Source organism: Salmo salar, chromosome 05 (genome assembly GCF_965601325.2).
Source record: "Salmo salar chromosome 05, fSalSal1, whole genome shotgun sequence".
NCBI classification, from domain to species: domain Eukaryota; kingdom Metazoa; phylum Chordata; class Actinopteri; order Salmoniformes; family Salmonidae; genus Salmo; species Salmo salar.
Window position 1 is genome coordinate 42218001 of NC_138295.1, and position 14533 is coordinate 42232533.

The window sequence follows — 14533 nt, forward strand, 5'->3', positions numbered from 1 at the left end:
TACTTTTGATACTTAAGTATATTTAGAACCAAATACTTTTAGACTTTTACTCAAGTAGTATTTTACTCTGTAACTTTCTATTAAGGTATCTATACTTTTACTCAAGTATGACAAGTGGGTACTTTTTCCACCACTGTCAGAGACCCATGCATACCCCACAAGACATGCCACCAGAGGTCTATTCACAGTCCTCAAGTCCAGAACAGACTGTGGGAGGCGCACAGCGCTACATAGAGCCTTGACTGTATGGAACTCTATTCCACATCAAGTAACTCAGGCAAGCAGTAAAATAAAATTGGAGGTGAGTGGAAATGACAACTGGATGCATCAGATTCATACATCCAGTGAAACATATGGCTCATTGTTCTATCTGTCTCTTTACTTTACCTAGCTAGCACAACAGCTAGCTAGCGAATCATGCTAACAATTTAGGTAACGTTAGCAAGCTAGCTAAATATGTATCTATGGGCTGTATGCGATTATGGAGAGTGAATTAAACTGTTTCTTTCTCACTTTGCTTGGTAGTTATCTCGAAGTGGCCTTCTGGCTAGTATCAACAAGGGCTTTCTACAACAATAGCAACATTAGTGCAGCTAGCTAGCTAAGATTGACTAGATCATAAAGCAACACACACGGACATGCATTGCCACCTTCTGGTCTGGAGTATTTTAACAAGGCTGGGTGGCTGACGACTTCAAGGTCTTTGCTGTTTAAACACAAAAAAGATTGACTGCAGACTCTCTGTTCAGGTGCTGAGTACTGTCGGGAGGCAAGCGTTTGACAATCCTACTGGTGTGTCTAAGGTATTAGTTGACCAGTTGAACTGTCTGATAATGAGTTGAAGTTGCCAGACAGCCAGCAGCTGGCACTGCCAGCAGGCTCAGCTAGCGTTAGCCTACTGGGAAATATCAGCCGTCCACCTTATAAAAAAATCACCCAGCATGGAAAATATTTGGAGATGCTTTATTTTAGCCAGCACTTAAAAGGCTAGAGCTGGCAGAGAGAAGGAGCAAACTTTCTGTTGCAGATTGTTGAGAAAGTGGTCCAAGTCACGAATGATGTCCTTGAAGAGGTAGGCCCAAAATGTAGGGACACAGAAGTCCATAACTCGTCCAAGTGTGTGTCATGCTTTAATGCAAGACTGGATTTGATAGTCTGTAAGAGTCTGTGAGCCTGGGGCCATTTTAGGTTAACAAGGCCCGTCTTTTGTTGTTGGGGTTCTGTCACCAAAGCAACACATCAAGGCCATTTGCTTTGTCCCATCAGACCATCATTTATATTCTCAGCTCTCGCTAAACTTAGCTGCATGTGAAACAGTGTTTATCCCAATCTAAGAAATATGGATAACTCTCTGCATGTTTCGGTGTCTTTGTCACTGTGATGTAAGCTGCGCAAGGGCCCCAAACACTACGTTGCAGCTAGCAACCCAGTAAACAATGTATAGAGCCAGGAATCACTGCATGCTCTCTGTGCTGTGCTGTGAGTTGATCAGAATGTGACTGTATGTGGCATCTAGATCTGGGGGTAAGGTTCCCAAAGAGAGGCAGGATGTCCAGGCAGTGACATCTGAAGTTTCTGTTTAATGGTGTTTGAACAACCCTCTCCATAGCACTATACTGGAGCGCTGGGGGTCTGGTTAAACTGCTCGCCTTACTCCTTACTTTGACAGTGTTCACGAGAGAATCTTGTGATTTATTTGTGTGTTTTATCACTGTCCCCGCTTGTTTAAATCTCTGGCAGTGCACCTCATTCTTTTCCTCTGTTTGTGTGTTGGCTGCTTTCTTCTCTTCCTCCTTGGCTTCTTCCATCTTCCTTGGTTTACATATGCTGTGTGTCTCCTGCACCTCAAGCCCTGGGCTGCTCTGGCGTCTGTCAGATCGAGTTTCACACAGAAGCGTTAAAAGTGCCCCTGTCACCTCTGAAGTCCGCCGTACAGATGTAATCTAAGGAGTCATGTACTGTACAAACTGCAAACACTGACTCAGGTATGCTGGGATGATCGAGCTGCCTGCCTGCCTGTCAGGCCTTGAAAATAAACGATTGTGAAAGTAAACAGTGACAATGAGAAAAAAATATAAATAATTTTTGTCGGCTGTGCATAGTCTGAAGTGGGTGTCCTTCAGCTGGGAACTCATCCAGACAGTGCGGTAAAGAAAATATTTAGAAAACAAAAGTCCCAGTGTAATGTAACCTATCCCGCTAACGCTGCCTCATAAACAATGGAAAATGGCACAGAGTGTTGCTGTCATCTTCTTTGGTCATCTTTGTTCATCGAGCGAATAGCGTTATCATTCCATGGCTGAGTCATCGTCAGGTCAGTGATGAAGTGGTGTCTGTTATTTTTGTAAATACAGAGCAGTTCTTCATCTGAAATGTGATGTGGCATATGTGATGTAAGCTGGCTCTGTACTCCAGCACTTTGGATATGAAATGATACAATGAGGTTAAAGTTCATACCGTCTGCTTTAATTTGAGGGTATTTTCATCCATATCGGGGGAACCGTTTAGAAGTTACAGCTCTTTTTGTACATAGTCCCCCCCATTTTAAGACAAATTAACTTGTTTATTAAAAGTTTAGTGTTTGGTCCCGTATTCCTAGCACGCAATGATTACATCAAGCTTGTGACTCTACAAACTTGTTGGATGCATTTGTTGTTTGTTTTGGTTGTGTTGTGCCTAATAGAAATTGTAAATAATGCATTTTGGAGTCCCTTTTATTGTAAATAAGAATATCATATATTTCTAAACACTTCGACGTTCATTAATGTGGATGCTATCATGATTACGGATAGTCCTGAATGAATCGTGAGTAATGATGAGTGAGAAAGTTACAGAAGCACAAATATCAAACCCCCACATATCCCCTATTGTAATGGTGTCTTGGGGGTATGATATTTGTGCATCAATCTTTCTCACTCATCATTATTCACTCATCATTCAGTACTATCCGTAATCATGATAGCATCCACATTAATGTGAAAGTGTTTAGAAACATATTCTAAAATGGGTGGGGACTAGGTACAAAAAGTCCTGTAATTTTTAAACGGTTCACCCAATATGGATGAAAATATCCTCAAATGAAAGCTGACTTTAACCTCATAGTCATTGTATAATTTTAAATCCATAGTGCTAGAGTACAGAGCCAAAACAAAACTTTTTTTTACAGTAGGTATACTTTTAGAGCTCACTGTATATCTCCTTTCCTGTCTTTTTGTGTGTGTGACTCCTCACTGAATGTATTGAGAGTGTTGGTCAGATGAACTATGCCTATGCACACGTTATTAAGGTGACCACATGTCCCGGATTATGTGGAATAGTCCCGCATTTTAGCACGCAGGCCAATGTCATATCGTCAACCAATCACATTTGTAAAATCCTTTTGGTCTAAATTCCAGCTAAACTTGGAGAGGACAGCCCCCCCAAAATATGAATGTACTGTAGACTACACTGACCTGTGAATGACCCACAAATATCATCCCTTTGTCACATCATTTTGGTATTTTAAATGTGGTCACTCTGCATGTTATGTGGGTGTCAATGATAATGTGTTTTGAAGGGGCACTCTCCACAGAGATGTCAGGGTTGATTTGTCACCCTAGGAATGCAGTAACATTGGTGTCCAGTGGTGTGTGCATGCGTGTACAGTGGCTTGCGAAAGTATTCACCCCCTTTGGTATTTTTACTATTTTGTTGCCTTACAACCTGGAATTAAAATAGATTTTGGGGGGGTTTGTATCATTTGATTTACACAACAGGCCTACCACTTTGAAGATGCAAAATATTTTTTATTGTGAAAGAAACAAGAAATAAGACAAAAAACTGAAAACTTGAGCGTGCATAGCTATTCAACCCCCAAAGTCAATACTTTGTAGAGCCACCTTTTGCAGCAATTACAGCTACAAGTCTCTTGGGGTATGTCTCTATAAGCTTGGCACATCTAGCCACTGGGATTTTTGCCCGTTCTTCAAGGCAAAACTGCTACAGCTCCTTCAAGTTGGATGGGTTCCACTGGTGTACAGCAATTTTTAAGTCATACCACAGATTCTCAATTGGATTGAGGTCTGGGCTTTTTTTAGGCCATTCCAAAACATTTAAATGTTTCCCCTTAAACCACTCGAGTGTTGCTTTAGCAGTATGCTTAGTTGTCCTGCTGGAAGGTGAACCTCCGTCCAAGTCTCAAATCTCTGGAAGACTGAAACAGGTTTCCCTCAAGAATTTCCCTGTATTTAGCTCCATCCATCATTCCTTCAATTCTGACCAGTTTCCCAGTCCCTGCTGATGAAAAACATCCCCACAGCATGATGCTACCACCACCATGCTTCACTGATGAACGGTGTTGGATTTGCGCCAGACATAGTGTTTTCCTTGATGGCCAAAAAGCTACATTTTAGTCTCATCTGACCAGAGTACCTTCTTCCATATGTTTGGGGAGTCTCTCACATGCCCTTTGGCGAACACCAAACGTGTTTGCTTATTTTTTTCTTTAAGCAATGGCTTTTTTCTGGCCTCTCTTCCCTAAAGCCCAGCTCTGTGGATTGTACGGCTTAAAGTGGTCCTATGGACAGATACTACAATCTCCGCTGTGGAGCTTTGCAGCTCCTTCAGGGTTATCTTTGTTCTCTTTGTTGCCTCTCTGATTAATGCCCTCCTTGCCTGGTCCGTGAATTTTGGTGGGTAGCCCTATCTTGCCATATTTGTTGTGGTACCATATTCTTTCAATTTTTGAATAATGGATTGAATGGTGCTCCGTGGGATGTTCAAAGTTTCAGATATTTTTTTATAACCCAACCCTGATCTGTACTTCTCCACAACTTTGTCCCTGACCTGTTTGGAGAGCTTCTTGGTCTTCATGGTGCCGATTGCTTGGTGGTGCCCCTTGCTTAGTGGTGTTGCAGACTCTGGGGCCTTTCAGAACAGGTGTATATCTACTGAGATCATGTGACAGATCATGTGACACTTAGATTGCACACAGGTGGACTGTTTTTAACTAATTATGTGACTTCTGAAGGTAATTGGTTGCATCAGATCTTATTTAAGGGCTTCATAGCAAAGGGGGTGAATCCATATGAACCCACCAATTTTCAGTTTTACATTTATTTTTATTTTTATGAAACAAGTAATTTTTTTCATTTCACTTCACCAATTTTGACTATTTTGTGTGTGTCCATTACCTGAAATCCAAATAAAAAATCGATTTAAATTACACGTTGTAATGCAACAAAATAAGAAAAACGTCAAGGGGGTGAATACTTTTCCACAAGGGTCTGGATGCAACACATACAGTGCCTTGCAAAAGTATTCACCCCCTTGACGGTTTTCTTATTTTGTTGCATTACAACGTGTAATTTAAATCGATTTTTAGGCACTGTATGTGTTGCATCCAGACCCTTGTGGAGGAGATCAAAGAAAGGCAGAAAGAGAATATTTGATTCCTCAGACTCGTGATTGGGTTACAAACCTCCCTATTTGATCTGTCACAAGTGGAAATGAAGTGGCTTTCCAACAGGAAAACACACAGGACTGGGAAGAGGGAAGAGCTTGAATGTGCTGGAAAAAAAGGGAGGACTGCGGTAGGGAGGGAAGGAGGGAGCAATGGGCCACGTTCCACCCTGGAAACCACCAATATCCCGATAAGAGCCTTAGAAAATCATTGCATCAGCTGCAGTAAAGTCTCAAATGTCTTGTAGTTTGTGTGTGATCTGGAAATATTTGTGATGGTAGCCATCATTCAATGGCCTGTGCAGATCTGTGTAGTTACATAAATCAGTGAACATTCCAATGAGAACATGATAACTTTAAAATGTCTGCTATGTTAATTGCAGATCTCCAATTACTTGTCAACTGTTCAGTGTAATATGGTCATGTAAGGGCTTGAGGAAAGAATGTTCTCATCAGTTCTGTCCACATTCGTCCTAATACAATGTAAATGAAATACATTATAATGTTCTATCAAATGAAAAGGCTTACATACGTACACACATTGCATTCGGAAAATATTCAGACCCCTTCACTTTTTCCACATTTTGTTACGTTACAGCCTTATTCAAAAATGTATTAAATACATATTTTTTTCTAATCAATCTACACACAATACCACATAATGACAAAGCAAAAACAGGTTTTTATATTTTTTGCAAATGTATAAAAAATCAAAAACAGAAATACCTTATTTACATAAGTATTCAAACCGTTTGCAAGAGACTCTAAATTGAGCTCAGGTGCATCCTGTTTCCATTGATCATCCTTGTGATGTTTCTACAACTTGATTAGAGCCATCCTGTGGTAAATTATATTGATTGGACATGATTTGGAAAGGCACACACCTGTCTATATAAGGTCCCATAGTTAATAATACATGTCAGAGCAAAAACCATGCCATGAGGTCGAAGGAATTTTCCATAGAGATCCGAGACAGGATTGTGTCGAGGCACAGATCTGGGGAAGGGTACCAAAACATGTCTGTAGCATTGAAGGTCCGCAAAAACACAATGGCCTCCATCATTCTTAAATGGAAGAAGTTTGGAACCACCAAGACTCTTCCTAGAGTTGGCCGCCCGGCCAATCTGAGCAATCGGGGGAGAAGGGCATTGGTCAGGGAGGTGACCAAGAACTCAATGGTCACTCTGAGAGAGCTCCAGAATTCCTCTGTGGACATGGGAGAACCTTCCAGAAAGACAACCATCTCTGCAGCACTCCACCAATCAGGCCTTTATGGTAGAGTGGCCAAACGGAAGCCACTCTTCAGTAAAAGGCACATGACCGCCCGCTTGGAGTTTGCCAAAAGGCACCTAAAGGACTCTCAGACCATGAGAAAGAAGATTCGCTACGGTGAAGCATGGTGGTGGCAAGATGAACGGAGCAAAGTACAGAGAGATTCTTGAGGAAAAACCTGCGGTTCACCTTCCAACAGGACAACGACCTTTCCACTAGATGTTGGAACATTACTGCGGGGACTTGCTTCCATTCAGTCACAAGCGCATTAGTGAGGTTGAGCACTGATGTTGGGAGATTAGCCTGGCTCGCAGTCGGCGTTCCTATTCATCCCAAAGGTGTTCAATAGGCTTAAGGTCTGGCCTCTACACAGGCCAGTCAAGTTCTTCCACACCGATCTCAACAAACCATTTGTGTATGGACCTCGCTTTGTGCACGGGGGCATTGTCATGCTGAAACAGGAACGGGCTTCCCCAAACTGTTGCCTCAAGTTGGAAGCACAGAATTGTCTAGAATGTCATTGTATGTTGTAGCGTTAAGATTTCTTTCACTTGAACTAAGGGGCTTAGCCCGAACCACGAAAAACAGCCCAATTTTTCCTCCTCCACCAAACTTTACAGTTGACACTATGCACTCCGGCAGCTAGCGTTCTCCTGGTATCTACCAAACCCAGATTTGTCAATCAGCCAGATGTTGAAGCATGTTTCATCACTCCAGAGAACGTGTTTCCACTGCTCCAGAGTCCAATGGCGGCGAGTTTTCCACCACTCCAGCCGACACTTGGCATTGCGCATGGTGATCTTAGGCTTGTGTGCGGCTGCTTGGCCATTGAAACCCATTTCATAAAGCTCCCGACTTAACAGTTCTTGTGCTGACGTTGCTTCCAGAGGCAGTTTTGAACTCAGTAGTTAGTGTTGCAACCAAGGACAGATTATTTTTACCCACTAGCAGGAGTGGGCAATTCTAGTCCTCGAGGGCCTGATTGGTGTCACAGTTTTGCTCCAGCCCCAGCTAACACACCTGACTCCAATAATCGCCTAATCATGATCTTCAGTTTAGAATGCAATTTGATTAATCAGCTATGTTTGTTAGGGACGGAGAAAAAGTGTGACACCAATCAGGCCCCCGAGGACTGGAGTTGCCCACCCCAGTGCTATGCGTTTCAACATTCAGCGATTTAGTTCTGTGATCTTGTGTAGCCTACCACTTCATGGCTGAGCCGTTGTTGCTCCTAGACGTTTCCACTTCACAATAACAGCACTTACTGTTGACCGGGGCAGCTTTAGCAGGGCAGAAATTTGATGAACTGACTTGTTGGAAAGGTGACATCCTACTGTATGACGATGCTACGTTGAAAGTCACTGAGCTCTTCAGTAAGGCCATTCTACTGCCAGTGTCTATGGAGATTACATGTCTGTGTGTTCAATTTTATACACCTTTCAGCAACGGGTCGGGCTGAAACAGCCAAATCCAGTAATTTGAAGGGGTGTCCACATACTTTTGTAAATATGGTGTAGTTCTGAGCACTAGAGGAGTAACTCAATTAAGATTCCAAACATGGTTTAGAGGATTTGAGAAGGAAATGGAGCATACCTATCTGCTGTGGAAGACCAGACGACTTCGGCTTCAAGGAAAATAACAGGAGATTACAGCAGGAAACACATTGTGAAGCAAAATGTTAGACGGAGAAAAGAGAGATCGTTTATGTGTTTTTATAAAAAATCTTCTCCCATGGATTTAAAGGGGCTTTGGGGGCCTTTTAGTTACATGTCACCCGGTATGTCATTTGTGCAACATAATGTTCCTGGGCCAAAATAAATGTATTTTCTTGTCCGGTCGGTCGATGTATCAATAAAGTGCTCTTGTAAGTGATTTCGCCCAAGGTAAAGTAAAACCCTCTGTCAGCTTCTGTGCCAGACTAGTTGGTTCAGTGGTTTAAAGGCCTTGAGTGGGTGGGGTGGCCTGGGGGTGGGCATTGTGAGGCCCTGAACACCTGCTGTTTGGATTGCCACCTTATCCCTCACACAAATGAAAAAATACAATGGGCAGCAGGGTGCACAAAAGCCGCTTGTCGATTGCTGACCCCTACCTGATCACTTAAAGGAGCGTTCTAAAAGCTGGTTTAATTGACTTCTTTGAGTAGCGATGCCTGATTATATTCCCTGGTGAAACATGTTTTCCACACTGTAACAGTTACTGGGAACAGTGAAGGATAGAGATAAGAGAGGAGAGATTGTAGAGCGAGGGAGGAAGAAAGCTGGGTTAGAGAAGGGGAGCGAGATAGTGTTGTGTGGGGGAGAGAGAGAGAGAGAGAGAGAGAGAGAGAGAGGCTGAGTGAGGGACAGAGAGTTGAGGGTCAGAGTGAGAAATTGAAAGGGTGAGAGTAAGGGACAGGAGAGCGATAGAAAAAGCAGTGAGAGTGAGAGATGGAACAGAGAGAGGGGGAGAGAGAGAGAGAGAGAGAGAGCAGAGAGAGAGCAGAGAGGGGCAGAGAGAAGAGCAGCGGGAGGTTGAGAGAGGAGAGCAGAAAGAGAGCAGAGAGAGGGTGAGAGAGAAGAGCAGAGAGCGAGCAGAGAGAGTGTGAGAGAGAAGAGCAGAGAGAGAGCAGAGAGAGGGTGAGAGAGAAGAGCAGAGAGAGAGCAGAGAGAGGGTGAGAGAGAAGAGCAGAGAGAGGGTGAGAGAGAAGAGCAGAGAGCGAGCAGAGAGAGGGTGAGCGAGAAGAGCAGAGAGCGAGCAGAGAGAGTGTAAGAGAGAAGAGCAGAGAGAGAGCAGAGAGAGGGTGAGAGAGAAGAGCAGAGAGAGAGCAGAGAGAGGGTGAGAGAGCAGAGAGAGGGTGAGAGAGAAGAGCAGAGAGAGGGTGAGAGAGAAGAGCAGAGAGCGAGCAGAGAGAGGGTGAGAGAGAAGAGCAGAGAGAGGGTGAGAGAGAAGAGCAGAGAGCGAGCAGAGAGAGGGTGAGAGAGAAGAGCAGAGAGAGCAGAGAGAGGGTGAGAGAGAAGAGCAGAGAGAGCAGAGAGAGGGTGAGAGAGAAGAGCAGAGAGAGGGTGAGAGAGAAGAGCAGAGAGCGAGCAGAGAGAGCGTGAGAGAGAAGAGCAGAGAGAGGGTGAGAGAGAAGAGCAGAGAGAGCAGAGAGAGGGTGAGAGAGAAGAGCAGAGAGAGGGTGAGAGAGAAGAGCAGAGAGCGAGCAGAGAGAGCGTGAGAGAGAAGAGCAGAGAGAGGGTGAGAGAGAAGAGCAGAGAGAGCAGAGAGAGGGTGAGAGAGAAGAGCAGAGAGAGCAGAGAGAGGGTGACAGAGAAGAGCAGAGAGAGCAGAGAGAGGGTGACAGAGAAGAGCAGAGAGAGCAGAGAGAGGGTGACAGAGAAGAGCAGAGAGAGGGTAAGAGTGAGGAATGGGAGGGTGACTTCACCAGCAGTCAGGCCCCTGTCCTCTCTAAGGCCACAATATGGCTCCCATTAGAGCTCTTTATGTTCAGAGCTGGGGAAGCCTTTTGAAATCCAATATGCCTTTAAATCAGATTTATAAATGTTTATGTATATTATGAGAAACATACACTGAGCCCCACGTCAGGAGAACCGTGTGTGTGTGTGTGTGTGTGTGTGTGTGTGTGTGTGTGTGTGTGTGTGTGTGTTGGCGCGCGTGTGCGTGTTAGCGATGGGGAAGAAGATCGATACAGTTACATATCGCAATATTCTTTTTGGAAAATATTATATCGATATTTGACTCCAAGTATTGATTTAGAAAATGTTTTAAATGGTACTGTAGGTACCTAGCGCTAGTCAGGTGTACCTGCGGCAAAACACTTTTTAATCGTATAGCTTATTCTCCATCTTCTTTTAAGTAGTGAGCCAACATATTTCCCTGACTGATCAAAACTAATTTCCTCACGCTCTCTCTTGTCTCTCTGCAGTAGACATATAGTGAGCAATATGTTTGGAACATCAAATCACAATAAAATCGCAGTATGAATTCGCAATACATATAGCATTGTGAGAATCGCAGCAGATATTGTATCGGCACCTAAGTATCGTGATAATATCGTATTGTGAGGTTCCTGGCCATTTCCTGCCCTAGCGTGAGCGTGTGAGTGTGTGTTTGTGTCTGTGTGTCTGTGTGTGCTTACGTGTGCTCATGCAAGAATGTGTGTCAGGGTGTGTGTGTATTTAACGTGTGTGTTTTTTTCTTCCCTAATTCTTCCTTTGTGGCGTACATTCTGAGAAGTGGTTAAATCAGAGCAACAGTCTGCAAGCAAGATAAGCTTTTCGCTCCAGAGAGAAAAATGTATCAAATCAGAAGTAACATCAATGTATATTTGTTCGAGGACTTTGTCATTCTCCAGTCTTGTCCTACATTCATGCTGTCAGTATGGACTGTATACAATACACACTGACATAGTTACAGGCAGGCCTATGATCCCCACGCAATGGTATGTGGAGCAAGCACACACACACACACACACACACACACACACACACACACACACACACACACACACACACACACACACACACACACACACACACACACACACACACACACACACACACACACACACACACACACACACACAGGTGAGCACTCTAGCATCTTACCTGCAGGCCCCAGTGTGTTTGAGATATGAGCAGAGTGTGGGCCCACTCAGAGAGTCCTGGATGACTCCTCTTTGCCCAGTAAGGTAGTCAGGTACAAAGTCTGTGAGATGAAAGGATTTGGCCCCCCAGTGTCTTAGGTAGGGGCCACAAGGCAGAGATAGACTGAAGAGAAGGTGCTCTTCTCCACATCTCAGGGGCAATCCTTCACAGCGTGGAGGACACCCAGCACACCGCCTCACAGCCACCGTGCCCGGCCATCATCTCCACAGAGCAGAGCAGTGTGCTGCTTGGGCCGCGGCCAGGGAACCTCTGCATTACCATCCTAAGTTCACCAGCGTGGATAGAGAATTGATAGACTGACCCTGATTATGATGATGTGTGATTATCGTTCTAACCTCTCTCTCTCTCTCTCTCTCTCTCTCTCTCTCTCTCTCTCTCTCTCTCTCTCTCTCTCTCTCTCTCTCTCTCTCTCTCTCTCTCTCTCTCTCTCTCTCTCTCTCTCTCTCTCTCTCTCTCTCTCTCTCTCTCTCTCTCTCTCTCTCTCTCTCTCTCTCTCTCTCTCTCTCCTTTCAGGGATTTGGACAGGAATAACATCACCAGGATCACTAAAGTTGACTTTTCTGGCATCAAGAACCTGCGAGTTCTGTAAGCATTCTCTCCATCCTTCACAAATAAGCCTGATAATAAGACCAAATTGGATATAACGTTGATATACACTGAGTGTTCAGAACATGAATGACAACTTCCTAATATTGAGTTATAGTGATTAAGTAAGTCATTTTGAATTTACTATGTTTATGTTTAACCTATAAGTAGCTGTCTAAAATCCCACGATTCCGAGTCATTGGAAATAACCAAGCAAATGGAAATGTGTAATCATGGAAGCAAAATGTCATCATTGCACAATATTTACAAGGCTAAAAAGCATAGCGTTCGTACGTTTTTACCTGGCTAACGACATGCGGTAAAATCCAACCGCGGTATAACCTCACTCCAACTCCCCTCACAGCTATCACAATGATGATACACAAAGGAAAGTATTTGACACTCGTCTGTTTGGAGTTGCACCGATTGACTCGACGGGCTCCTTCCTCCCCTCTCTGCCGAAGAGAGAGCTTGAGCACGTGTGACCGCGGTGCTGAGCTAATGACTGTAATCTAAACGACGTCTTCGTGCTGTTTATCTCCTGAACAAGGGCCTGCGGAAGGATGGCGTGGAGGCAAAAAATAACCGGCAAACGAAAGCGCCCAAGGAGTGGTAATACGCAGGGTCTGTCCTGCAGTACTGTCAGCCAGGTCAGCTGCCTGTTTTTATGTGGCTCATGATTAACAGCAGTCAGCCAGTGACATTTCCCTACTCCAAACCATGTGGATGTAGAGGTCTTGGGAACGACATCTGAGTACACACACACACACCCACACACATACATTTAAGGGTTTCCCTTGGTCTCTTCGTTTTGGGCTGATAAGCACATTACTGTAGGTCCTGTTGATGGTGTCTTTTTCAACTGCTGGTTTGCCCCTCACGATAGTGTAGGTGCTGGCCTATGTCCCATATGGATAATGGAACACATAAATGAAAACAATACTATTATACTACACGATACACACAACCCCATCTGAACCCCCATCTGGTGGGTTCAGAGAATATTTACTTAAATGTCGATAAATAAACCAGCGAGAGTTTGATCCCTCGTTTGTGGGAACCGGATTTATATATCAGATCATCATCCAAGGTATAGGATTCGTCTTTTATCAACCAAATAAGGCAATTATTTTGGGCTCAACATTTTGGTCTTTGCCTAACTAGCTCCATCTGAGACCAATCCACGGGTATTAGAGCTGTTGGCTTTTGGCTACGCCGATGGGTTAGTCTGGAAACCTGCGGTATTCTTCACAAATTGCCTCTGAATAGTTCTCTATGATGAGGCCAACTGTGTCATCTCCCCCTGACAAACGGATATGACAAAAACATGTATTAATAGCAGTAAAGCAGTCACATGTATAAACATTTGCTTAAAAGACAATTTATAACCGAGAGCCTCCTGCCAAAAGACCGGAATTCCACATGAGAAGCGTAGAATGTTTTCTGTCTCGCGTTTCCACTTTCTACTTATGGCCCTGGTTGTATCAAGCCGCCATGAGTATCAGTCACTCTGTGATTCATGCGCTTCTCATGTATGTCACTCCAAATTGGCCTTAATATCCACAGACACAAATATAAACAGCATATCCATGGAGATGGAGATGTTCTGCCTTTGTAAGGCATCTGGAAAACCTTAGGGATCCTGAAACATGACATGATGTTCCCAGAGCAGAGGGTAGACACTCGACAGGCTAAAGTAAGGAATACCCATTTAGACCTCAAAGCATAACCCTGTAGTTATAGTACATGGTCTTGTTTCTAAGGGAGTACACGGTGTTGCTTTGAAAAGGAGTACATGGTCTTGTTTCTAAAAGGAGTACACGGTGTTGTTTCTAAAAGGAGTACATGGTCTTGTTTCTAAAAGGAGTACACGGTGTTGCTTTGAAAAGGAGTACATGGTCTTGCTTCTAAAAGGAGTTCTGTAGCTTTACCCCATGTTGCTTTTAACCCATGGTTTATAATGTTGTCTCCCTCTTTTCTGTCAGGCACCTAGAGGACAACCAGATCACAGTGATTGAGAGGGGGGCGTTCCAGGACCTCAAACAGCTAGAGAGACTGTAAGTATCCCTAGACGACCTCACTTCCCTACCCAGCAGCCACTGCAGCAGACTGACACCCTCTAGAAACTTTTCACCCCTAATACCACGTTTGTGTATTTACACTGTTTCTGTGTGCTTAAGTGTGTGTGTCTGTGTGCGTTGCGTGTGTGTGTGTGTCACATACCATATATGCACTCTCAGAAGCACTCAAAAAGGCATATTTAAGTAAGGATGATATGGATTACCTACATTTAAAAGTCAAGGTGGGTGACTCTCTCACCTGCTCCTTGACACGGGTGAAGCATACCTCCACATCACTCCTGAGTGTGAACATTAACACTCTGACGTGAAACTGACCACTCGGTCAAAACAACACAGGGGGAACTGCTTCTGATGTCCAAGTTCATGAATGGCCTAGACATTTGGCTTACTGACCTTGTCTGTGTCATTGGGTTTGTTTCGGTCTGGAAGTAGCTGGCTCACCACAGACTGGTAACTAAACCAAACCCATCCATGCCAGGCTTTCCAGCCATGACGATGGTCCAAATCCGC

The 14533-nt window shown here is 44.1% G+C and overlaps 1 protein-coding gene across 1 annotated transcript in view; it reads left to right on the top strand.

Annotated features, from left to right (window-relative positions):
* The window catches only part of LOC106604933 (slit homolog 2 protein), a 197614-nt gene that overhangs the window by 5941 nt on the left and 177140 nt on the right, over positions 1–14533 (top strand). Inside the window, 2 exon segments of the mRNA XM_082974923.1 lie at positions 11871–11942; positions 13928–13999. Of these exon segments, the coding sequence (XP_082831049.1) occupies positions 11871–11942; positions 13928–13999 (144 nt within the window).